At 35.5% G+C, this 27,431-nt stretch overlaps 1 protein-coding gene across 1 annotated transcript in view; it reads left to right on the forward strand.

Moving 5' to 3' along the window:
* Positions 1-531: 531 nt before the first annotated feature.
* The window catches only part of LOC113070405 (receptor-type tyrosine-protein phosphatase T-like), a gene marked incomplete at its 5' end in the record, with an annotated part of 34,671 nt that continues 7,771 nt past the window's right edge, over positions 532-27,431 (forward strand). The window contains 6 exons of the mRNA XM_026243690.1: positions 532-634; positions 3,559-3,832; positions 12,854-12,890; positions 15,213-15,260; positions 20,212-20,347; positions 25,273-25,305. Coding sequence (XP_026099475.1) covers positions 532-634; positions 3,559-3,832; positions 12,854-12,890; positions 15,213-15,260; positions 20,212-20,347; positions 25,273-25,305 — 631 coding nt within the window. The remainder of the gene's footprint in view (positions 635-3,558; positions 3,833-12,853; positions 12,891-15,212; positions 15,261-20,211; positions 20,348-25,272; positions 25,306-27,431) is intronic.

Consider the following 27,431-nt stretch of genomic DNA (forward strand, 5'->3'; position numbering starts at 1 on the left):
CAGACACCATTTATTAAAACCGTATTGTTCACTGAATCTAAACATTGTAACGAGAGATTGACATTTACACTGTGATTACATAGTAATGATCGTTTTGAGTCAGGCTTCAAAACTGTCTGCTTTCTCGTAGGAGTAAATACTGTGAAATGTGTTTTTTGCAAGTACATGAATATTAATTATGCATAATATTAAAACATGTTTTTGTGTATTTGAAAGGCAGCTGAGTTCCAAGTTCAATACACGCAAAAAATCTGCTCATTGCTTGCAACAATTTTGACATCTCCCTCAGTTTGTAAAACATGCAAGAAATGTCTACATTAATGCACTTTCAATTCAAAGATTTAATAGAATGCATAGAGATATTGGTAATTTTATTCTTGCAAATGCCAATTAATTCATGCATATGTTACTTAAATCGATAAACAGTGCAAAGCTTTTTAGACATCCCACTTGGTCTGCTATGCTATACAGTACGTGTTTCTTTATATTCTGATAGTGGGTGTCCTTTAACATGAATCTATGTGTCTGCAGCTCCATCCATGCCTGAATATGAGACAGAGTCTCCTCTCAATGAGACGGACACGACAATCACCGTCCTCCTAAAACCTGCCCAATCACGAGGGGCTCCTGTCAGGTGAGCAGTCATCTCATGCCACTGGCCTGTTTAAGTCTTTTGCTCATTTGTTTTACACTGAAGAACGGAAAAAAATAAAATAAAAGAAATGTGCATTTTGTATGCAAGCGCCTTGGATAAAAGCGTCTGTCATATACATAAATGTGATTGATGTTGAGAATGTTTGCATTTGGGACATTATATCTAGGAAAGTACTTGTCAAGTGTGCTCTTTGACACTTTTATTCAAGGGAGAATACAGAGAGGACAGATGTAATAAGGGACTTTAAAATCCTAATTGGCTGTTATTATATACTGGACCTCAACATCAACTGTGAAGATTTAAGTACTTGTTCACCTGCTGATTGTTTAATAAAAATAAAAAAAAAAACACTTTATTCCATAGTCAACTTCAGACATTCTAGTAGCTACAATATAAGTAACATTGCAAATACATATCAACTATCAGTTATTACAGTATTAGTAGACAGTCTGCTTAATACCTGTTTGAAAGAAGAGATGTCCCATTTTGGTGTCCACATCAAAATACATTACAAAAGAGATTTTATATACATACAGAAAGCAATTAAAGTGTCTGCTTTACTGTTTCAAATAACTGTTATGAAAAAGAAAATGTCAAAATATGGGTGAAATAATGTTCCATCGTCATTTATCTTAACAGATATATTTCTGTAAGAATAAAACCAGGTACTTCACCTGTAATATGCCCTGTACTTATTAAAATAATAAGTAATCATACTAAATATTATTTTTTTTAAAAGCTTCTTTCTGACAAATGGGTAAAACCTATAGCACTGTTATCCTTAAATATAGTCTTATTAATGCCATCTAATGATTCTAGTTCTAAATACGCCTGACAAGATTTTTTGTTATATGAACTATTTTTACACTAAACCATAGTTGTCTTCTGTAAATCATAGTAAAAATGATACATTGATGCTCAGAAATAAATAATAATTCCAATTAAACAGGACGCATTCTAATGTACAGTGGGGGGAAAAAACTAAACTTTTATTGTTTTGATGCCTTGAAAACTGTCTGTGTAAGAAACTTTTTAATCTGCAGACAGATGCGAACCACTTTAAAAGCCAAGAAAACACCAAATTACGCATGATCCCTCCCTTTAGTCATCCAAGAGGGGTCTAGTGGATCGTCTGAATGAAGAAGTGCATTACTGTTGATTCACTCGGGGTCCTGAGGGTTTTTAAATGCAGTCATTCAAATAAGCATCATTTGTATGCTAAGCCTTTGAGGGGATCCTGGTCCATTTGGCTGTGTTTTGGCACTCAAACAGAGCTCTTCTCTGTGTGGAAATTCAGTCTGTGAATGTGCAACAGATTTTGGCAAATTCTCGAAATTGCAAGTCGGCACTGACTTGGAAGAACAGCAGAGTTGATGTGCAATGGGAGCCCATCAGTAATTATGACAATTATGAAGTTGCATGGACTGTTCTGAGTTGTATTTGCCATTGTTATTTCAGTATCATTGAGATATATTCTATATATTATAAGAATTTATGTTTTTATTCATATTTTAAATCATTTTTTATTTTGATTTTTGTTAGTTTTTCTTTCTTTTTTTATATATATACTTATATGAATTATATAGTTATTAATTTCAGTTTTAGTATTATTTATATTCCACATCAAGTTGAGTTTCAGTGAGAAATGTTAACTAGCTTAAGAAAAGTTAAATGAAAATGTATTTAATTTGAGTTTTAATAAACAATAATAACTGTAGTATTAGCATTTGGCAAGACAACATAAGATAACATAAGATTAAAACAATTATATTTTATTATAGTATGCAATTGTTATTCATTTTTGCATATTTATATTGAATATATTCAATGGTAAACAAAAACCTGTGAAACTGATACATGTTTTTTTTTAAACAAGTGGGAAAATGTTTTTCCATTGTTAGTTTGCTCTATAATGCATACCACCCTGGCAATCAATACGCATCTTTATGAAAATTAGCAACTGAAAATTGTTTATAATTAGAGCAGCTTTCGACCAGGGTTACAGCAGACACACAACATCCAGTGTGCACTTAAAGCCATTAGTTTGAAATGGAGATCCAGTGTGTTTGAAAGAGAAGAGCAGGCAGCCCTCTTTGGTCATGGGAAATTATCCTTTATGAAAGATGCCAGATTAGAGGCTTGGATAATTTGCCTCGTCTTTTCGGCGAAACATACATTTCCCTAATTGCACATAATTGGGAAGTATGTTCTTGGCGTAAGACCACATAATTGCAAACAAGTACTATTAGCACAGGGAGCTCAAAAGATGTCCTTATCTATTCACCGTGTACTGAAACACACACATGCCCCTCTCCAGTCCTTCCCCATGATGAGCACTTTCAAAAAGCCCTATTCGCACAAATCCACCACCTAATTACCGTAGTAGAGATTTCCCTCTGCTGGCTCGCTACCGCATCGCTTTCCTCGTAGTTTTCTCTCAAGAGGGGGAGTATTTCTCATGCAGGTTTAAAAAGGTTTTTTTATTCCAAGAAAAGAGTTTAATAGAGATGTTTAGCAGCTAGTTGTTAGCGTTAGAGAGTTTTTGGTGGCTGACAGGGCCTTCTGTGATTCTTAGAAAGCTACAGGAAGAGATGTTCTTGATGGTTTTAATGGCTCGTTAAATTGCCTCGGGCACAGCTCCCTCTCTCTTTTTTTGAATGTGCCATCGCTAGCTGAAGATATTTCTCAAATCATGAAGCTGCAGCATAAGCGGCTAATGCTAAAGCATGTGCTCATGTGTATATAAAAATTGACAACTAAATCAAAATTATTGTTTTATGTCAACTTAAAAAAAAAATATATTGGAATTTAGCCTCTTCATCCGAGAACTACAATAATGACATATTGGGTACGTTGTTTTTTATATTTTGCACACTAATTAATCTTTTTTTTTTTCTCTCTAGTGCTTATCAAGTGGTGGTTCAAGAGGAACGAAAGCAGAAAGTTCGCCGAGCCACTGATGTGCTGGAGTGTTTCTCCATTCCTGTTAGCTTCAGAAATGCCTCTATCTTGAATTCACCTCACTATTTCGCGGCTGAACTCCCCCCTGTGAGCCTTGCTGTAGTACAGCCCTTTACTATAGGAGACAACAAGACTTATAATGGCTACTGGAACGCACCATTGTCACCAGCCAAAAGCTACAGCATTTACTTTCAGGCCTTGAGCAAAGCCAATGGGGTGAGTATTTCATTTACTGTTTATTTCATATACCAATTTAATGTTCTTGCTAACGGTTGACACTTAAGGATCGACACTTAAATCTCCCAAAACCTGGCTGGGTCATATTTCACCCCAAAATCTAACTGAAAAAAAAAAAAAAAAAAAGATATTTTTCACATAAACAACTTTTTAACTTCATGACAAAATATTTTCCCCCAATTATCATCATGTAAAAATAACCCACCAAAATACTTTGTTTTATACTAACAAATGCTATGAAGCATGACCATCCAAAAACACAATGCAAGTGCATGTCAAAAAATATAAAGCAAAATCACACTGTTGGCATACTATTATTATTATTTTTTTTTTATCCTAATATATAACTGTATTATTTATTATAAAATAGTTAAACATAATACGATCCAGAATAATAACCAGTATAAGTATTTTGTGAGATTCAACCTTAAACAAGAATTAGAAGTCTTATCAATGTAGAGAAAATAAAACTGATATCACGTTTCAAAGAATAAAGCTGTACGTCGATAAGTCCAATAGTACACAGAACATAACCTTTGCTCTGTACCATCCAAAATTACAAGACAGTGCTAGAAATGGGTTTATATTAATGCATATTTAGATATATATTCACACAATAGTGTTTTAGCAGGCATAATACGCTCAGCAAAGGCTCCATTTGGGCCTGCTGCATTGCTGTGCGTTTTGAAGTATGTGGTTCCCTATGTGATTGGATTTGATTCAATTCAATCTCTCAGTCTCAGGCGGCTGGAGAAAAGCACTCGAAAACAACCTCAGACTGTGACCCAGATAATTTGATTGGAGATTCATGCATAAAATATGGATTTAGGTTGGTAGTTCAGATTTGTTTTCAACTTACCTTGTTCCAAGTGTGTTCGAGGAGCGCTCTGTGTAAAAATATTTCATTTCCACGGTGCAAGGTAACAAAGAAATGCACAATGAAAGTCAGTGCAGAGATTACCCATCATACTGATAGCTATTCAAACCGGCTTCATGTAGCATTTGTCATTAGTAGAATCATGAATTGATTTGACACATTATGTGTGGTTTTGTAATGATATTTATGCATGAAAAATACAAAACAATATCAATGCTTTATACAGTTGCTCCGAAAAGTATTTGGACATTCAAGCGACACTTAAATATGTGATTTCACTGCATAACAAATTATCACACCAAGAGTAAATAAGTGTATATTTCAAGTTTGTTTTAGTTTGTATTATTTAATAAACCTTTACAGATATATAAGACTCACTCAAGCATCCGAGTATTTGTAGGTGCCACTGTAAAAGTTATTAAACAAAACCAGAACCTTAAAACATTGTGCAATGCCATTCTCTCTAATGAATTACCATTGCTCCATAATGTCAGTATGAGCAGGGAACTGTAGTCCACATTAAATTTGCTAGTCATCATTATCACTCTCAATGGAGTTGAAATGTCAGCATGACTTTTAAAGGCCTTTTCAGATGAAGTGTGTCATTTTGGGGGTGTTAAAATACTTTTAAAGCCAGTCATTGGTGAATCTCCCGAAAAGAGCCCATCTTCTGTTGACATAGCAAAAATGACACATTACCTTTAAAGACAGAACTACTGCTGTTTCTTGATCTCTCCGTGTAGTAGCAGTCCATAAACAACAGCATCTCAGAGCACAGCTGCCCACAGAGTTACTCCTGGCACTGAAAATTGCACCAGGTCACTTTTGATAAACTTTATCACATCATTTTTGTGAGAGAGAGAAAGAGGGACAGTCAAGGAAATAGTGGTCTCTAACTGCTCTAAGCTAAATTAGGATTCCTCTGCTCGCTTTTGTCCCTCTGGTGTGCTTGTGAACAGGGCCGAAGACGCTTGGGCTAAAAGAGCAAGTAATTGCCACTGCAGGCATCTTTTGTTCTGAAAGAGGGATACGGAGTTGTGAAGAGGCACTCACTCGTTTAAGTGGCGGAACCCACAATAGACAGAAATTGAAACAGACGCATGCAGCTTTTAACAAAATGAAACCCACAAAGCATGTTTTTGATGTGTAGCAGGTAAAAGGACAAGTTTGTGGCACATTGTTTCCTCTGACGTGCAGCTCGAATAAGAACAAACACTCTAGAGGAAAGCAGCTTGTATTTAAAAGTGACAACGTGTAAAAGGTGAATTCACTATTTGTTGGAGTGTGGCAGCTACTATTGGACAACTTGATAAAAAAAATAAAAAATAATAATAATGTGCAATTTCCTGTGTGCAAACTGTGTGCCTTGGTTCATTCAAACAATGCTGAGTTTCCATTTGGTCAGTGCAATGAAATAATTAAAGCAGTATTCATATAGTCATGAATATGATTAATTGCTTCCTATTTGCATAAATGAAATGGGAATAAACTTAATCTTGGGTTAATTAGTGTGTAACCCTCCTCCTTTTGTTATGTGCAGTTCATCAGCATTTGATAGCATTGATGCTCTTGGTCTGAGACACAATATTTCTCTCACTGTGGTAGGGAGTGTTTTTGAAGCGTCTCGCACTACTTTCACACTGTTTTTGAGAATCTCTTGCCATTTCTTTCTTCATTTACACCTAACGCTGCAGTCATCTGTCATGCTTGCTTTTGCTCTTTATGAAAAACAGAGTCCTCTGTATGAATGAAAACACTATAGACAGCAAAAGCAGCTTGTGTCTTTGTTTTCTGTTTTGTTTTTTAGTTTCTTTTGCCTAAATCTCCTGCTAATACTTCACCAGACTGGAGGTGTTACTCTCGAAAGCAGCATCTCCTGAAATAGTAGCGCCGCTGTCTCAAATACCTCCAGATGACTGGCTGATACCACTTTTCTTTTGTTATTTTGTGCTGCATGTTTCTTTTATTCATTCTCACAGGAGCGTTTTCCCTCCTGAGCCCCTAATGTGTAGATGATTGCCTCAAGAGGTTGTTGTAATCATTCATACCTGTATTCATAATTCCTAATTATAAGCATCCATTTCACAATCTGTTTAAAACGCTGGAGAAACTGGGTGAACTCAGCTTAAATTTGTTTGTCTCTTTTTTTGTCTCCTAGGAAATGAGGTTTTCGATCAGCCTGTTTGTACGACATGCAGAAGCTGATTATGACTAATAAATCTTTGTTTTTTTTTTTTGTTTTTTTTATAAATAGAAAGAAAGCAACTACATGTATGCTTTCTTCTAAGAGAAACACAAAGTGATACTTTTCTTGACCTCACCTCCAGAGGGTGTTTTGATGGTTGCTAGGATGTTGCTATGCGGTTTCTAGGGTGTTCTGGGTGGTTGCCAGGGTGTTGCTCACTGACATTCTGGTCCGAAATTATGGTTGCTAATGGTTTGAGTGTTGATGTGTTGTTGGAATGGTGTTGTTAGGGATTGGGAGTCCTTGGTGGTTGCCAGGGTGTTGCTATGTGGTCATTAGGGCTTCCTGGGTAGTTGCTAGGTAGCTGCTTAATGGCCCATGTCAAAGGAGTCAAATGTCTTTCTGACATATGGGTTCCAAGATTTGGAGCTAATGGTTTGAGTGTTGCTGTGGTGTTGTTAGGGGGTTGGTAGTGAGTTGTGGGTTTTTTGCTAGGGAGTTTTGGATGGGCAGAAAGGAGTTGCTAGGGAATTCTGGGAGGTTGCTATGGAGTTTGGGGTGTTTGCTTTGGTTCTGGGTGGTTACTAGGTGACTACTAAGGTTTTTGCTATAGTAATGCAAAGTGGCTACCAAGGAGTTTAGGGTGATTACTAGGTGTTTCCCAAGGGTTGATAGGGAGGTCTTGGTAGTTACTAGGTGGTTGCTAAGGCATTCTGGGTGGTTGCTAGGTGGTTTCTATGGAAAACGAGTAACTCCGTTTTAGATATCAAGCTGCCCAGTTTCATCATGAATCATGTCTGTAGCATATATGTGTTTACGTGTTTCTTCTAGAAGCCCAAACTTTGCAGAAATCAATGTGTTCACATTTTGACCTAGTTATTAGTTAGATAATAGTGTTCCTAGGTTGCAGTCGCTGTTGTCATAGGGCAAGTATTGCTGCAGGCGTGTCAAGATAACTGCTGTAATGGCTAACTAATCCATAACATGCTTCAGAATTGAGTGAGTGACCAACTAGAAAACATATTGACTGCAAATTTGCTGTCATATGGATTAACTCTAGCAGGCATGGGAAAAAGCTGAACAGTGACATGAAATCCATATTCTTTAACTTCTCTGGCTAACCATTAGGCATTTGTCATAAGAGAGCTGTGTTCTTTTCATCAATGAAATCTTGTCACTCAAGCTTAGTAAATTGCAGTCTGTTGAATTTGTCTATGGAGAGTTATTAGCTTATTTTTGCTTTCCCTTTCTTTAAGGGATGCATGTCCCACTCTTTCCATTTCTCAACAACAGCCTTTTTTATTTATTTTGTTTGTTACAGTACATCCTATCCAAAACAGCAACGGCATGGTAACAACTCAGAATACCTTAGTAACTGCCTCACAACACCCTGACAACGAGCCATAGCTCTTTACCATCACTGCACACACCAGCACCACTTGTGTTTTCCTTGTAAAATGTAGAAACCCAGTGCTGATATGCAATTTGCTAGTGGTAATTTTGCAGTATGTCAGGATAATTAAGTAAATGTTTAGATAAAGGCCTTGCAGTCTTCCCTGATCTGTAAAGATTTTTTTTTCTTTTTCAAAACTCTTTCTCCATCTTTCTCAGTCTTTCTCTTTCCGCTATTACCCGGTCATCGTAAAAAGCCTTTGACAGTCTGTCAGAGAATTATTTGACTGGAGGGGCAGACAGTATAGCTCAGCTGTCACTTCCTGTAGGAATGTTTCCCATCAGCCAAGGATCCCCTTCTATTATTCCATTCCCCAAGTCCCAGAGCTCCGACTGCACTCAGAAATGAAGTACCGCCCCCCCCCCCTTTTCCTCTAACCCTTTTCTATTACAAAAAGTACTGAAAAGAATAATCAAAATTAAACTGTGATAGTTTTTAACTACTAGCCTCTTTTAGACTTTCCTTCCTTTTTTGTAGCTTGTTTATATGCCTCCCTTTATTAATCTGGATGGAAAGTCCTCATAAAACTCGATCACTATTATTTTCAGCCACTTTTACAGTGGCCAGGAGTGTTTGACACTGCATGTCCGATAGCAGTCTATGACAGACAGATAGTCCGTTCACATATGAACCCCTTTCCATCTCACTGTGTCAGTCCACCCCCTGCTTCAGTGCCGCAATCAGATGGGACAAACCTCCCCTTCCACAGCATTGACAGTTCATTTTTCAGTGTCAACAGTGTGAGTTTAAGGGCATTGTTGTGTTTGTGTTCATCAGTACTTGATGCATTTGAGCAACTCATAATGGTTTTGATTCCCGTGAGCCAAATTGATATGTGCAATGAAGTGTTGCCAAAGGGATTTTTAAAATTTTTGAAGAGTGCCACTGATAGGCATAGTGAAGTTATATAATAAATGCTAGGAGAGAGACTGCCTGATAGATTTTTTCATAGTGTTTGCAAAGAAAAGTTTCATTACTGTTGTTAGGGTAAGTCATTTAAGTCAAGTCAAATCAAGTCATCTTTATTTATATACCGCTTTATACATAAAAAAAAAATAATAATAATAATTGTCTAAGCAGCTTTAGGGCCCTATCTTGCACCCAGCGCAATTGACTTTGTACACCGACGCATGTGTCATTCCTATTTTGCACCCGCGCAAAGCGCGCTTTTCCCTCCACAGAAGCACGTCGCTAAACTAGTGAATGAACTTGCGCTCCCTGGGCAGTTCAGCGCAAAAAAGGAGGCGTGTTCCGGCGCAAACAATCCCTGGTGCTATTTTGATGTTCCATTAAACAATTGCGCCACTGACCAGAAAAAACCTAGTCTAAAGTCAGTGGCGCGTTGCGCGTTGTTCATTCTGCTATTTTAAGGGCGCATGCTTGACCATAATGTATAGCGTGCACAACGCGCATACACTTTGTTCATGTAATCTACACAGATGCAACAGTTATTTTTGCAAATTATAAATTGTTACACTTAAAAAAACTATTAACACATGAGATGACGGAAATCATTGTGGTGTGCCACGAAGATGTGAAAAAATAGGCATAAATCTAGCTTACAAATTATTCAGGCTAATTGTAGTAATTAAGGATCAGACCTGTTTGAGGTCATATATGTATAAGGACATCTGACAAATTGGTTTGTCCGTCAAGAACCAGGAAAAAAAAAATCGATGAAACAATTGTGGCTATTTCCTCCCACGCCTGTTTAACCGACGCTATTTTGGGTGGGTTTCTCCCATCCCCATACAACACAACTTCTCTGTCTTTCACTGCTCTTACAAGAACATCAGTCTCCTCGGCTGTGAACCGCTCCTGGCGTGCGCCTGGTAAATACGCCATAATAATAGCAATCCATAAAGGAACTTGCGCACCTGCTTTTAAAGGGAATGTTGGATGACGCTCTGATTGGTTTATTTCACGTTACGCCCAAACCACACCTATGAATAATGAAGCTACTTCAGACCAACCCATTTTAGATTTGCGCCGGGCGCAAGAGCCATTTATCCCGCCGGGAAAATAGCAACAGCGCCGAGACCCGCCCACAAACTTACTTGCGCTTCGCGCTTTGACACTTGCGTTTCAGATCGTTAAAATAGGGCCCTTAGTGTTAAACAGGAAAATAGTATGTCAATAATGTTTGGAAGACAATAGTAAACAGTCAGTTTTTCAGTTCTTTGTTGATTCAGTGACGTAATCCAATTTAGTTCTCTTCAAATTGTTTCAATATTGTCAGAAATTAAGTGTCCCAAACTAAACAAGACAAAGGCAAAAGTGGCAACAGAAATGGAGAAAAAAAAAAAACCTTTCAGTTGAGGGACCAGTTCTCCTCTGGCCAGACAAAACGAGCATGGTGTGTATAATTCCAGGCTGCAACACAATTCAGATTGAGCAGAGGACTCGTCTGGATCCCATTTTCTTGTGCCGATGTATGTCTAGTTGACAAGGTCTTCACAGGAAATCTACTCTAGGGCTCATCTAGTTGACATGGTCTCCGCTGACATTGAGGAATTGTAGACATCATCTCTAGGTGTTGATCCACCTGATCTGGATATGGACTGAATCTGGTTGGCTACGATGATAACAGAATAAGAATGAAACAGGCTAATATTAGCGTAGATGCCATTCCTCTTTTGATGTAACAAGTACATTGGGGGTTATGTGAAGTGATCCCAGTACCAGTTGACCTAGTTTGATCTAGTTGATGCATCCCATAGACTTACACTGAAGGAGTGGCTGGAGCCATATAAAGGGGTCAGAATACGGGTCTTTTGACTTTGGCCAGTGCATAACCACCTAGCAACCACCCAGAATACCATAACAACTGCAAGACCACATTTTGTCAAGTACATACAAGCTGTAACATCAACTTTTATTCCAAAACATTACTTTTATAATGACATCTACTAACACAAAAATACCAAAAAAGAAGTATTTGCCATGGTCTGGGTTTAATTTAGTCTGTGCTCTAACTCTGGGTAGCAACATTCTGAACCTGTAAAGAATCGGTTGACAGATCAATTTGAATGATTTATGCAGAAAACCACAAAGTGTTGTTGAGTCGTGCTAAAATATAGCAAAAATTGTGCAGTGTGTTTGAGAACATTTGCGGGTTTTATTTAGTAGTAGGCTGTCATTTAGCAGATGATTTTGTCTAATGCAAATTATAGTGCACTTATTAGCATAGAGGCACACTCTGGGCATGTGCACATACACACATATGAATGCTCAGACAGTCCACTGCAAGTGCAACTTAAAGGGATAGTCCACCCAAAATGAAAATTATGTTATCGTGTTTACACTGTCATGTTGTTCCAAACCCACGAGACCTAATTAATCGTCAAAACACCAATTAAGATATTGAAGATACTTTCTGTCACTTCGTTGAAAGTCCAGGTGTTGTAAAATTATTCTATATTATCCACGTCTTGTGAAGAAATATTATTGCTTTAAATGATAACAACAGGATCAATTTAGGTCTAAGCAATGATCAACACATAAATAGAGAACACATTTGAGGTTCTATGTTTACTATACGTGATGCCTCTATGTATGTGTTTATATATAAATAAAAGCATTAAACAGTTGCTCTGTGATAGTATTAGTTTACTTAAAAGAGAAAAATTAGTGCAGAAGAAAATATTTGGTATAGACCCTCCTGTGGCAATGCTGAGATTACAACATGTACTTCTGTCTCTCTTTTCAGATGTATAATACAGCTGCTATACAATATAACTTCATAAAATACTAATAATTAGCAAAACCTTTGATGTATAGGCATTACTGTTTACATGACCGCTGAGATGAGGTGCACAAGGACAGCAGATCTAATCAAATCAAGTGGCTCTTGTAAACACGCTCACAGAAACACATGGTAGTGTCTGGCTTCCTGTCTCAGAGCTCGAAACTTCCATGCAGACTTCACACCAAAATCTGTGGACTAATTAACACTTGTCATGCCACATGTGCCATTCGGAGGAAGCAAGTGAGATTTTTATCATCATAACTGGCATTCCAAAGGCAGCCATGAATAGAATAGAATAGAATAGAATAGAATAGAATATAATAGAATAGAATAGAATAGAATAGAAAAAAAAATTATGCTTTAAATTAACATGGCTTCGTGTGTTATGCCTTCAGAAGTATTTCTTTAAAGGATCAAATCAGGTCATATGTTTTATAATTGTACCACATTTATGACCTTAAATTTCTTTACTTAACTTGGCTGTGGTGACTTTACATGCATGGGAAAACTGAACTATAATTTAAGCTTCTCCCAGCATTTGTGAATCCTTCACTATCATTAGAAATGTTGTTATATAATTAACTGTGTCTTCATGTCATGCACCTCATGATGAAAATAACCCGAACTTCATTGTGTTGCAATTACTAAGATCACTGTAGCTTGACAAAAACCATGTTCCCCAATACAGTGTCATTTTGACGTTTAATTAAAACACAATCTTTCCTCTTCTCTTCCAGGAAACCAAAATCAACTGTGTGCGACTGGCTTCCAAAGGTATGAGAATTTTTTCACTTATTTTTAGCTTGTATGAATGAAACATTTTAGTATTAATTACTATTGGTTTATTTGTTTATTTATTTGCTTGTTCCTTTGTATGTTCAGATGAGACTTGCTTTGGAAAAGTTCTTTGGCTGGGTTGATGTTTGCATAGTTCTGTCTAATAGAAATCCCTGTTACCCAACACACTCAATCAAATTCAGTGAAATAATTTTGGTTAGAATTAAGCTGATGTAATAGTAGACATGTTATTTTCTCTGTATTCTTAATAGACCTTTGATTTTATAGTGGAACCCACTAAACATAATGAAAAAGAAAAAAAATGGACGAAGCCTTTTCCTTTAATTGTACATTCAGACAAAGCTCAGTTGCATCAGACTGAGATTAGTGCTCCCAGTTTCATTGAGAAATCTGAAATCCTATTTTATTTTACCTGCATGGTTATCTGCCTCTGGCCAACAATTCTGTTCAGTTTCTTTTGCTCCATTTCATTTCCCCTTCTCTCCGCAAAAAGACCCTTTTACATAATCATTTCCAAGACCAGAGCAATCTCAAGAGACTTTCTATTATTTAATGGACATCACAGATAAAGAGACACTACAGCTTTGCAGCGCTACAGAATCCTTTTTTCCCCCAATTCTCTCTTTTCCAGTTTTCTCTCATTTCATCTTATTCAATAATAATGCTTCTGCACACACCTGTTTGTTTTGCTGAACTCATTTTATTTTGCTCCATGTCAGCCATTTTTTGTTTCGTTTTTTTTTAGTCATAGCCTGTTTTCCTTTCATATCCCAGATAGATCCATCCTGAGTTGGGTTCTTATTATGATTGTAAAAACCAATTACTTTTGTGTTTCTGCTTTAGAAGGACATGCTTTATACTTTGTGATGCCCTGGATACAGACATAGGAGAGATTCAGCCTTTCCTTGCCTTTTTAAAGTGGATGTTTTTAATAGATTCAAATTATGGGGTGAATTCACTAAATGGTTGCGTGAATTTTGCACACAGTGTTCAAGCAGAAACTCTGCCACTTATTCACTCACCACTAGTTTAATAAGAATGGTATAGTTCTGCACTGTCCTTAAATCAAGTAATTGCCATTCATATGACAGCAAACATGTCTCCTTATGTGCATTAGATGTGCCTTGTTCATGAAACCCAGTGCTATGTGCTGAAAAATTAACTTATGTTTGCCTGCGTTTTCTAGTGATCAAGGAGTGCACTTTCTCTTTTTTAAATAACTGATTAAAGGAGTAGTTCGTCAAAAATGACAATTATAACACCAGATATAGATGACTTTGTTTGTTGGAACAGATTTGGAGAAATGTAGGAATGGATCCTCTGCAGTGAATGAGAGTCTAAAGAGTTAAGAAAAACCTCACAATAATCCACACCACTCTAGTCCATCAATTCAAATATTGTGAAGCAAAAAGCTGCATGTTTGTAAGAAACAAATCCATCGTGAATATGATTTTAGCATCAAATAGTTGCTTCCTCTGTCCATAATATTACTTTCGTATTGATGGATGCAAACACCTTAATGCAAACACCTTTTTTTACAAACACACAGCTTTTCCCTTTGCAAGGACAATTATCCAAATCTGTTTGTATGACAAAACATCTTGAATACATCTTGGATGGTCCATGGGTTAATATATTTTCAGCAAATTTTTGGGTGAACTATTCCTCTCAGGGGTTTGGATTGCAGTGATACAGCTGTAGTATATTAGATCAGTTTAGAATGTCAAAATTGCAGAAGTATGCTGCATCCTCCTCCTCCTGGCACTCAGAACTGGCACGCAAGCTGGGGAACTGTAACACGCAATTCAGAATTCAGCACAAATTGTGTAGTCTCATTAGCATAATTGCCTAATTTGCATAATTCCTTTATTGAACCGGTTGATAAAACAATGCAAATGTAAATAAACAACAGCAGATGCAATTCAGTCTTAGTGCATTCCCCCCTGTATTTTTTGCCATTTTCATACAATTGGCAAAAAATTTCAAAGCCACATAAGGCCTCAACTGGTAAAATATTTGCATTCATATGAAAAAATCTATTTACAAAGTTTTCTATAACTCTAATGCTTACTCTGTCAGTTCCACTAGATGATTCTGGAGTAATATGAATGTTCCCGTGTGAAATAGCCTACCTGTTGTATCCTAGACATTTCAGTTTCCTTTCCAGCCAAATGTTACTCACTCAAAGGAAGCTCAGATGATTGAGTTGAAAGCATAATTCTTTAGACTATTTTTTCTTTCCTTCTTTTCTCTCATGCATGCCGGCCTGGAACGTAAACCTTGTGTTAGTGGTAATAGGTAGGGGACAAAATACCACGCCCTACATACTTGTCATTCCCAGTGAAGGTGAATATTATTCCATAGTCAAACTTTTCTTTCTTCTTTCTTCTTTCCACCCTTCCACATTTCTTCTGCTGTTGTTTCCTGCTCTACTTTTTCGGTTTTTATTTGACTTTTTTTTTCTTTATTTTCTCTCCAACGGCATCTAAATGCATTTTTTGCATGTCTGGTTCACTAAAAAGTCTAGCTGGTTCTCATTGACTCCATTGACACTATTGTAATTTGGGACCCAGTGAATGTACAGTGCTGCTCATGTTTTAAATGATCGTATTATTAATATTTCATGTTTAAAAACAACAGATATCCCTTCTCTATGATAGTTTTGCTCATGACCTTGTTATGCTCTGAAAAACTGAATCCATAATAAATATCAATTTAAAAAATTGCCTACTTAGAAATGATTAATCACATAGAAATTTAAATGATCTTTTGTTAATTCAAAACAATCCTTACGTACTTCTTATTTATGAAAATATTATATATGATGATACACATTATATACTGAATGAATTATTGATACATTTAATTATTATTTTTTTATTTAACTTTATCTCTATAACCCAGCCCTGATATTGTTCTGGACTAAATTAATCTATTTTTGTTTCACTCAGAACATTATATATATATATATATATATATATATATATATATATATATATATATATATATATATATATATATATATATATAACTATATATATATATATATATATATATATATATATATATATATATATATATATATATATATTAATTTTTTTACTGTTGAGCTTAATAAGTTTCTGAGCAAAATGTGAAATATGTTGCCTTACCTCCAACACTCCTCCCCTTACATGTGCAAGTGACCACTTCACCTAACATGACCCCAGTCATACACACTGACCCTGCCAGCCTACACTTGTGTGTGTGTGCGTGTGGGTGTGCGTGCGTGTGTGTGCGTGAGTGCATGCACATGTGAGTGCGTTTGCCAGCATGTGTATGTTTGTCTGTATTTACTATTCTAGACATGTATTCCTGTACAAATACAATGTGTTCATGCTAGGAAGTATTTAGTATATTTAGTATATGTGTTCATATTATTCTTCATTTATTCCTAATGTTAATTTTGTATATTGAAGGATTTTGCTGTTCAAATCAGATGTCAAGCTCTAACACATGTGCTGACACACACAGGTGTAAGCTTTTCCATTTCACTCTAAAGTCATATACGATACGAATTGCCCTGACTGAAATTACAAATTGTTTGCATTAAAATATCTTACATTTTTTTTATAGGGTCTAACTGGATATCTGCATTGCAAAGGAGATAGCTTACTTTTAGTCAGCTAGTGAACCATTACAGTGTGGCTAATCGTCTGAATTATGCAGATTAAAGCTCTCGTCAATTTATGTTTTAAATACATATTTTGACATGCAAGGCTCATAATTATATTTTTAGAGTTTAATTTGAGTGTACAGTGACCCCCAAAAGTAATTAGACACTTGAAACTTTAATATGCATGAATGTCACTTCACTAGTTAGCATATTAAAGCAAGTTGTGTTTATAGTAAAGAAGTTAGTTGGGTTTTAAATGAACTTTTATATCATACTTTAAAAAAAAATACATTAATAAATAACATTATTTAATTGCAGGTGTAACTTGGATATTTTCATTCTATGCAGTAAAAAATTCAGATATTTTTAGGTGTGGCTTTTCCATTTTGAGGCCAGTAATATTCACTATGTAAAAAAATAAAAAATAAAAAAACCTAGCTGTGTTTGCAGTTCCAACAACAAGCAAAATAAACAAACTAAAGGCATCATGAATTATGCATGTTCACTTTGAGCTTGAAATCAATTGTCAGTTTACACAAATACCTTTGTTTCTCAAAGCTCCCATCTGGAATTTAGCAAAATGCTCAAGACCATGCTTACATATAAACCCAAATAAACTTGTGAATTAGAAACAAAAGGGATTTTAAACTAAATGTATTTACAATCCCACCCATTATCCTCTAAGTATTTGGTATTTAACATCATGGGTTGCTTACGTGACTGCCTGGTCTCAATCCCAGTCCATCTGAGATTATAATCCTGTTAGATGTGTCTGTAATCCTGTCGACTGCCAAACAATGGCAAAAGAGATGTCAGCAGCGATATGCACCCCCATAAACCTTGCATAATCCCTCTGCCTCCAGATCTGCTTTAAATAAAGTAATACAAAAGCACCTTTTCACATGCTAACAGAACTGAAAAGTATTGCAAAATGCCAGCAATTAAAATGGCAGAACTCACCCACTCTAACGCCCCCTGTATATGGTATAGATTCATTCTTAATATGATGGGCTTTAATAATAATTCCTCTTTGATACTCAATTTTACCCCCTCAAAATAAAAGGATTTGCATACTTGCATATTTTATTGGGCATACAAGCAGGGCTCGTGGGCAAAGTGTATAGTACTTCTAATCAAGGGCAGATTATTTTTCAATATTTTACATAATATTTTATGGGGAAAAAAAAATAGCACAGATCTTGAAGGAGCACTGCTCTTTGATTGCTAAGATCCTTATGATTCATAAAAGTGTGAGAGTCATTTAAACCCATATTATTGTCAAAATGTTACACATACAAGCACTTAGAATCACTTTTTTACCACTTTAAAACTATTAAAGCTGTAGTTTCTGTATTGTATTTGCCATCTTATACATCGTGGCAATGTGTTGGAAAACATAATTTCTCACTATTTAGTTTGAAGATGCTAGTGTTTCAGAAATTCTGAAATACTTCACCTTGGAAAACCTTGAAACCTTTTTTTTTTTTTTTTTCTGAAGCGTGCATTTAAAAAAATAAAGGTTCCAAAAGATTTTTTTTTTTTTTTCAGCAGCAGCATTTTTGTTTCTTCATAGAACATTTTATTTAACAGTTTGTAAAAGATCCATTATTTTCTTAGTGTGAAAAATTATATAATCTAAGGAACCTTTTTTAACTATAAAGAAGCTTTGTGGATTGGAAAGGTTCTATGGTTGTTAAATGTTCTTCCCTTGATATTTTTAAGGGTGTTTTGTGAATATTCATAGTCACCATAGTCTTAAAGACATATCACCAAAACCATGTTTTACTGCTTGCTATTGCTGGTCAGATGGGACATTTTCTTTCTAGAGGGCATTTTATTAGACACAGATATAAATTTATCATTTTTACCAGTAAATTTTAAATGCACTTTAAAAATTCTTCTGGTAAATATATAGCTCAATGAGAAGAGATTTGGTGTCCTGAAGGATCAGTAAAATGAGTCAATTAGTTGGTCAAGATTAATATTGATGTATTATCGTGAAGATAGTGCTCGCTGGAAGAATGATATCAGAAAATAGACTAAAAGAACCCCATCATGGAGTAAGTGTGTGTGAGTGTCTGTGTGTGTGTGAATTATGAACTGTTGAACCCAGTCAGATCAGATCAGATGGGAGGACATGGAGTTCAGTTACTATCTTGATAGAGTCAAAGGAGAACACATAGTCCATCCACATAAACCATCACATTCACCTTCTGACAGCTGTAGATGGAGACAAAATGTGTTTGGCTGGAAAACATTCCAAAGACTAGCAAGGTTAGCAGAGATTGGCTCAGTGTTCTTTTCAAAGGTCAAAAGAAACAAAAGTTGTTAATGTTTTTAAAGTTCATATATTTTTTAAATATCTATATTTATATTTACATATATTTACAGACATTTTTAGTACTGAAAAACAAGACAAAAATACAGCTTTTTTTGTGAAGGCTTAGATCTACAACATACAGTTCCAGAAATATATATAAACGTTTAATGTTGAATGTTTAATCTGCTCATGAAAGCAGACCACCCACATAGAGAGATCAATGTGTTAATATGCAGGTGATTGTTAAAGATGTCACACTGGCAGGTTAAAAAAATACTCTTAAAGGAAAAGTGGAGGTAAATAAAACAACATGATTGTTCATGACATAACATAATCATTCAGCACAGGGATTACATGCTACCATTTATTTATATCTATATGTTTTCTGAAGTCTATGCAACCTTTTTCTTCATATTAAGATTGATGTACTGTACATTATAATATGGTGAAATATAGTCGTTAATGTAATAGTTTAGGCTTTGAGAATAAAATGCAAAGATGATTATGATCTTTTCAACAGATAAATACGGCAACAGCGAACAGCTAATGTCTTTCATAGCAATAATGGCAATTTCACAGTAGAATTACATGCCTGATGAAAGTAGATGAGCCGTTTGGTGTGGAGCCACGCTAATCTGAACAGTATTTTCTCAAATTCATGCATGGTTGTTCAGATTTTATACAGATATCACAATAACAATATATTGTCAACAAAACGTCCTGCAAGGTGCCGTGCATGCGAGTATGCAAACAGACACACTTACATCTGCATGAATCTCAACCCTCCTCCTCTGCCTTCATTCTCTTTTTGTTTCTTCTATCCATATTTCATGCCTGCATTTCTTGCGTTGAATTGTATTTTAATTTTTTTTATTTTTTTTGCATTCTCTAACCCAGAATCAAAAGGCCCTAAAGTGTTTTATATTTCACCACAGTGATCCAGTTTTTGAAAAAGCTCCTTTTTTTTTGTCTGTTGCCTGTTAATTAATACCATTCAATAAACGATTCCCCTTTGCCATAAACCTGCCACACAGTAACGATCAGTGTCACTTGTGCATTTGTTTTGTCTGAATTTAAATGCATTTAATTAATTTGATATTGAATGCGTGTGTGCTATGGAATACATTTCGTTTTCTGTCTATGGACTGGTTGTACATACTGTATGAAAGTGTGTGAACGTGAGATGTGCTTCCTGTTTGTGTTTTCAGTTGATTCTTGTGTTTGTTTGTCTTGTGTGTGTGACATTGTAGAGTGTTTCTCGACAGCTGTTGTCTTAGTTAAAGGCCCTTTCTCTTCTTTGTGATGTACTTGTTGCTTTAAAGGTGCATCTACCCAGAATTCCAATGACATAGAGCCTGAAAAACAGGTGGACAGCACTGTAAAGATGGCAGGCGTCATTGCGGGAATCCTCATGTTTGTCATCATTCTCCTGGGCGTTCTTCTCACCTTCAAACGCAGGTACTGCTTACACAAGCACACACACTTTTAGATCAATTTTACAGTGAACAATAGGCAGACCAAAAGTTTGGACACACCTTCTCATTCAAAGAGTTTTCTTTATTTTCATGACTATGAAAATTGTAGATTCACACGGAAGGCATTAAAACTATGAATTAACACATGTGGAATTATATATAAAATTATATACATAACAAAAAAGTGTGAAACAACTGAAAATATGTCATATTGTAGGTTCTTCAAAGTAGCCACCTTTAGCTTTGATTACTGCTTTGCTCACTCTTGGGATTCTCTTGATGAGCTTCAAGAGGTAGTCACCAGAAATGGTCTTCCAACAGTCTTGAAGGAGTTCCCCGAAAGATGCTTAGCACTTGTTGGCCCTTTTGCCTTCTGTCTGCGGTCCAGCTCACCCCTAAACCATCTGGATTGGGTTCAGGTCCGGTGACTGTGGAGGCCAGGTCATCTGGAGCAGCACCCCATCACTCTCCTTCTTGCTCAAATAGCCCTTGATGCCTTCAGTGTGACTCTACAATTTTCATAGTCATGAAAAAAAAGAAAACTCTTTGAATGAGAAGGTGTGTCCAAACTTTTGGTCTGTACTGTATTTGGAGTTGCTCATATTTGAATGTACAGTAGCTGAGGCGGAATTTGATGGTACTAGTTAGCATTGCTTATGTCTTCTAGTGAAACATGCACACTGGCTTTCTTTCATTACATCACTTCCTCTCACCAACTTTACTGTCCACCCCCCAACACACCCCCTCATGTCATTGTGTCTTAAAAGAGCCCACCTCTTCCCATCGTGTCTCTGCCGTCCCTGCCGCACACGGCACTCACACACCCCGCTCTCCTGCCTCGTAGGTCTTTGCTCTAGTCTCTGTCTGTGGATCAGTTTATTTAGTCTAGGAATGTGTTTGTCTGACCTGCTATTTAAGGCTTGAACCCCTTAAATTGAAGTCCACACTAAAGTTTGTGGTAGATGGGATGAGGATGAAAGAACGATATATCAGACATCATTTCTGTACTTGTGTAAGTAGTAGTTCCCTTGTGTCAGTTACAAAATCTATCTGCAGTCTTATCTAAATATATAGATAGGCTATTTAATTGCCTGTTTTTTTGTTGTTGTTTTTTTCCAAAAAATATTTTATTGAATTTTTACTAAATGTGTGAATGAGATAATTTAATTTAATATTTTTTAATTATGCCTGATTTTGCAATATGAAACTATTTATAATATATTGGCATTTTATTGGCCATATACATATAAAAAATATTTGTAAAGAATTTTAGTGAATTTTAATCAAATGTTTATGCATGTCTCATTTTCCATTATTAAATTGAATTATTTATATTGTCATTTAATGAGCCTTACAGATAGTTTATAATAAATTATTTCTGTTTATTTTACTGAGAACTATTTTATGAAATAGGTTTATGCATGTCTCATTTTGCATTATTGAATTGAATAAATTATAATATATATAATTATATTGGCCTTATAGGTATTTAATAATAAACTTCTGTTTTTACATTATTGAATTTAATTATTAATAATATATTATTGTTCTGGGCGTTATATGGACCAATGGCCATACTAAATACAGTATGCTATTCATATCATATATTAGTTTGAGAAAGTCAGTCACAAGTTGGTGTTGTTTTTTTTTCTTGCCAAGTACAACTGCTTTCTGTTGAATGCAGAAGTGCTTCACAAGCATTGGGGCCTATTTAATTAACATGATTTTATTGACCACAGAAAACCTGGAGGTAAACAGAATTTTATTATAAAATGTTTATGTAGATTTTCTAGTGGTCATGACAGCAGTAATTCATCAAATAATGGAGAAGAGCATTACAGCTTGGCACATATCCAGACACGTGCTGTAGTGAAGCACACTTTATGCAATTCAAAGAGCCAATGCAAGTGTAAATACTGATGTTGTAAGTCCTAGTAATGTCATTGCACAATTGCTTCATTTGCATAATTCATTTAAGTGCTAAAATGAAATATACCATCAGGGGATGCAATCATTTTCAATGTGTGTGTGTTATGTTGTTGTTGTTGTTTAATATGCAATCTCTGTATATTAAACCATGACAGCAGAAAGTATTTTAGCATTCAAAAAAAAAAAAAAAAACATTGATTAGGCCTACTACTTTAAGAACTGATTGAAATTCCTTGAAAAACATTTACTTATTTGCAAATAGTGTAACATTAGAAGGACATTAGTGAATAACTATAATCACACTAGACCACACTGCTGTGAAATGCTTTTCTTGTTTTTTCATTGCATAGTTAGAGTTTGCACTCACGCTGCATTCCTAAGATAGCTGATGAAGTTGATCATGTCTAAATGATATTATATTAACCGAAAGCTAGGAGTTTTTCACTTGTTTTTTAACACGTTTTATTGTTCACAAGGGCATAGGTGATAACCGGGACCTAAGAGTGAACGGCGCATTACAATAGTGGTTAAAACCACCAGCTAAATCAATAAGCTCTAATTACCATGGATTGCAAAGGAGAGCTTGACAGCATCATTGTTAATGTGTCACTGAAACCTAATGATAGATCCTTGGTATTAAAAGAGCGGGAATCAAAAGGTTAGCCATGAACGGCTTTAGTAGGTTTTCATCTTCCACAGTCGTTGAAGGAAATGCTCTTCTGTTATTCATAAGGCAGAAACTTGAGGCTTGAATATTACAATAATAGCTTGTGCTTTTATGTTTAGGAGTCATAGCGGCAGAAGTTATACGTATGCAAATACAAGAGTTCCTCAAGTCTGGATTCACACAAATAGCTCAGACTGTGGTTGGTTTGAAAACCTGAGCTGCTTCGCTGTCTGCTATTATAAAGGCAGCTACTTTTTAAGACAGTCATTTAGAGTTTGTTTATGTGATGCTGAGTTAGCAAATCCAAACTAAGAAACACAAAAATACATACTGCATGCACATATTGGATAAAATATTATTAGTACCTTTTAAAAGTAGTTGTACCTTTCTGTACTAGTAAAAGACAATTTTGTGCAATGTTGTGCAAAATTCAGATTTAACTTTTCAATGTGAATTTCAGTTGAATTTGCCATGGTTTTGTTGTTTTATCATTCTATCTGTTGTTCACTTTATCTATTGTTCTATATTGTTTATCTATTCTAAGGCTTATAAACCTTCAAACTTCATTTAAGGCATTAAAAAAAATCTAAATCGTTCAAAAACGGTTTTGTCAACAACATAAACAACATATAAAATACAACATAAATAATTTGTATTTTATTTCAATAAAAAGCTTTTGTGGTTAAAATTAGTTATATTTTTAAATGTAATAAATAAGAAAATAATTTAAGAAATAAATAATACATTTTTTTTTTCTTGCATTCAAATTGCAATTCTCCATCCTGTTATCCACCTTTAATTAAATGTAGTAGTTGAATTAGAATTGTATTAGAATTTGAATTCTCACTTCAATCCCTAATGGCACTTATATTCATGTGCCACAGCCTGATGCTGGATATTTGTTTAATTTGTGACTACCACAGTGTTGTCCATGTCCAGTTTTCTATTTGAAAGGTCAGCCATATCATTGCATACAGGCAGGGAAAATCTTCAGTTTTTAAGTATATATTATGTTGAATTTTGAGGAAATATTGAGCTGTTTTGGGAAGCAGCTCAATAAGGTTTCGAACAGACACTATAGGGCACTAGAATTGAACATTTTAAGTCTCAGAGGACTCAGGAATTCAATTTGTGATGATTGTAGATGTCTGCACTCTAGTTTCACACGAACACATTCTGTGTTCACAAGAAAAGATAAAATTGCTTATCCCTCGACTTCTTTTGATCATTCATATTTAAGCCACTAACACCAGAACTAAAGTCAGGCGATGATGAATTGCAGCATTTTAGATGTCTTTTGGTCACCATGAATTATTTCTGTGACATCAGAAATGCTTGCAAGCTCATAAGCTATGCTTTTTTATCTCTCAGAGCTTGTGTAAAGCATGTTTTTTTTAAAGGCAGGAGAGATGGACTTCATTTTTAAACTAATAATACAAGGATGAATGGAGTGGACAGGCTGAGTCTAATGGCAAATTGATGTTTTTCTTCTTGGTAGTAAATGTCCCCTCAGGCATCTTTGACCAAGCCTAAGATAGATTGTAATTAATAATGGATAAAAGTGGAATTTTGGCCTTCTGCTAGCATTGAATCACAGGAGATTTGTCTCTAGTGCTGTTCGCTTTGGATAACTAAACATACTGTACTCGACCTGAAATGAACATGAGTAAAGTCTAATGTGTTGTTTCACATTTCTGTATGCTGCCTGTAATATACAACAGGACTTATTTTTCATAAAACTTGTGTTTTGTCTCAGAAAAGCTGTCAAGAGCATGTATGGGTTTTTTTTAAACCCAACATTTAAGTATTGAAAAAAATGTCATTTTGGGGCTTTTTTTTTTTTTTTTTTTTTTTACTATTTTGAGATTGTTTCATGAAAAATTTTCTCTTCATGTTCTTGACAGTTCAAAACTAACCTCACATGGTAATGTCAGATGTACTGTATACTGACTATGGTGTATTTTTAAGATAAATAATGCGGCTCAAAATGAAGACAGATGTTTAATGTTCTGAGACGTTTCTATGTGAGGCATGGGACAATATAACATTTCCATCTCACCCGCTCACTCAAGCTTCTCCATTTCAGCTAGAGTCAAAACTCAATGAGTTGCATGCAGCGCACTGTATACACTCACAGTTTGGTCTACCACACAGGAAACCCTCAGATGCTAATGATATTATATGCTGTGAAGTATGAAAAGGTGATGTTTGTGTGTGTGTGTGTGTGTGTGTGTGGGAGAGAGAGAGTGTTACTTAACCTCTAGACTCATACCCTGTCTTTTATTTCTCCTCCTCTGGGCTACGTCTGCTAGAGAAATCCACACCTGGAGAACTCTAAGTGTGGGGTATTGTATGTTTAATTCTAGCCACAGTGCGCATCCTGAGCCCATCAAAACACCATTTACTTTTATTTGATCCCATTTGTGTCATGTTATACACTTTTACACATTTATTTGGTTTTTGTCACATTTTGGCACATGCACGAAAACTATCATCTTGATTTGTTTGCATTAGTGATTAAATAAAGCTCTGTTCCCAAACCTGATGAGCTGCCTTGCTGCCTACTGCCTTCTTAGCCACCTGCTGTCTTAAAGAATGGACTGATTTGGAGTATTGTACATATGCAGTATATAAACTCATAGCTCACAACATGTGAGTCATAACTTATTTTAGGAGAATTTACCTTGCAATAATCTAATAAGCCTAAAAATAGCACAATGTTGAGTAAAATTTAAGCATTGAGATTTTTATTGCATTATCAAGTTTAGGATTGTTTTGAGTGTATCATGATTTTCATGATAAAAGGTGATAAAATTAACAATGTGAAAAAAAATCTTGATTATTATTAGCATAAGAATATATCAAATGTATACAATTGAAAAAGTATATGAATATTAAATTATACACCATGATAATGGTAGTGTGCTAATGTATGCTGACATTAATTTCAAAGTCATTATGGCAGTATACATTCAATGCAATCCCAAAATATATCACGAGCTTGGTAAAAAAATAAATTACATTTCCAATGCAAGATGAATAATAGCGAATATTAAAAATCATTGTATTGCAACCCCTAAATGCATAATGTGATGAGTGAAAAACAGTAAACATTAAAAAAAAACTGGAATTGACGTTAGACAAATTTTGACAAGACAAAATTTGATGAGATAGATACATCAAGGATAGGTTGAAAGCAAGGAAGCTTACAAGGCAGCATCTGATGAGCGTCTGTGATGCCTTAAAATGCTGTCTCTGAAGACAGTTTACTAGGTTTTGGAACAGAGCAATAGTGGTTATTGGTGTTAATTGGGAAAGTATTACACTTTTGCTCGCTTTAAGTGTGGCCTGTGTTTAATGTGCTTTTTGTCTTGCATTCTCACTCTTTTTTATTTTTAATTGCTTGTTGTTGTGCATTGTCACCGTTAAATGTTAGAGAAATCTGCAGTGATCTGTGCTGGGAAATTTAAGGGTGGTTCTAATGTCACTACATTACCATATTAAAATAAGTTTATTTGTTGCCTGTTAGATCACCCTCTCATAAATAGCATTAGCATATGTCCCATGGTGCAGCAATTACAGTGAAAAGGGCACTTGATTCGCTCGGAGAGTGGCTTCAAATGACACTTTATACTGCAATCCGGACTAGCTGGTAATTATTCCTCTTTAATACTGTCTCAACCCTGCCTCGTGTGCTGCACTGCGCTGTTAAGCTAATATGCTATGTTCATGAAGGCAAAGGGTGATTACACCCACGCCAAGACACCTACACAAACAACTGGATTGAGGATTTAGCTTAAAGCTCTGAGGTTGCCAGGTCTTTTCTGTAATCTTACCAAATCCACACAACTGCAGCATTACTGAGAACACATTATAAAGTCAGTGCTTAAGGTCGTTTGGCTTTGATTAGAGAGGGCATCAGTAACAGGTAAACGATTTATGGTTTATGGTACGTTTTCGTATCACAATTGTATAGGCTGTAAAGTAGCTCTTCAGAATATAGAACTAGAAATGTGTTGTAGGTTTTCTTTTCAGGCTGTTAAATAGAATGTTGTAGAACCATAAACCGATATTTAAAAAGGTCTCTTTGAAATCCTTAAACATAACAGTGCTGAAATATTCATAGCAATATTCCATGAACTGACATGCATCGGCTGCTTTTAATAGCAATTTCTGTGATGTATTCAATGTACTAACGTGGAAGCACTGACTTGTTTGGAATTCTTTAAAGGGGTGATTAACTTTTTAATTTCATTGTATTTAGTTAAGTTTAGTTTATTTTGTGGTCAGTTTATAACGTAGTTCCTTTTTTTTTCCATGTTCTGGATAACAATTATGTGGCAGACTCTTTGTGACAGATTCATAAAACAGTCCATGCTGAATTGATCTGCCGCTGTTCCACATGAACGGTTTAAATACCTTGTTAAAAATAAACTTTCCTAACGTTGGGGTCCTTTATTTGCATAAAATC

Source organism: Carassius auratus, unplaced genomic scaffold, assembly GCF_003368295.1.
Source record: "Carassius auratus strain Wakin unplaced genomic scaffold, ASM336829v1 scaf_tig00003865, whole genome shotgun sequence".
NCBI lineage: Eukaryota > Metazoa > Chordata > Actinopteri > Cypriniformes > Cyprinidae > Carassius > Carassius auratus.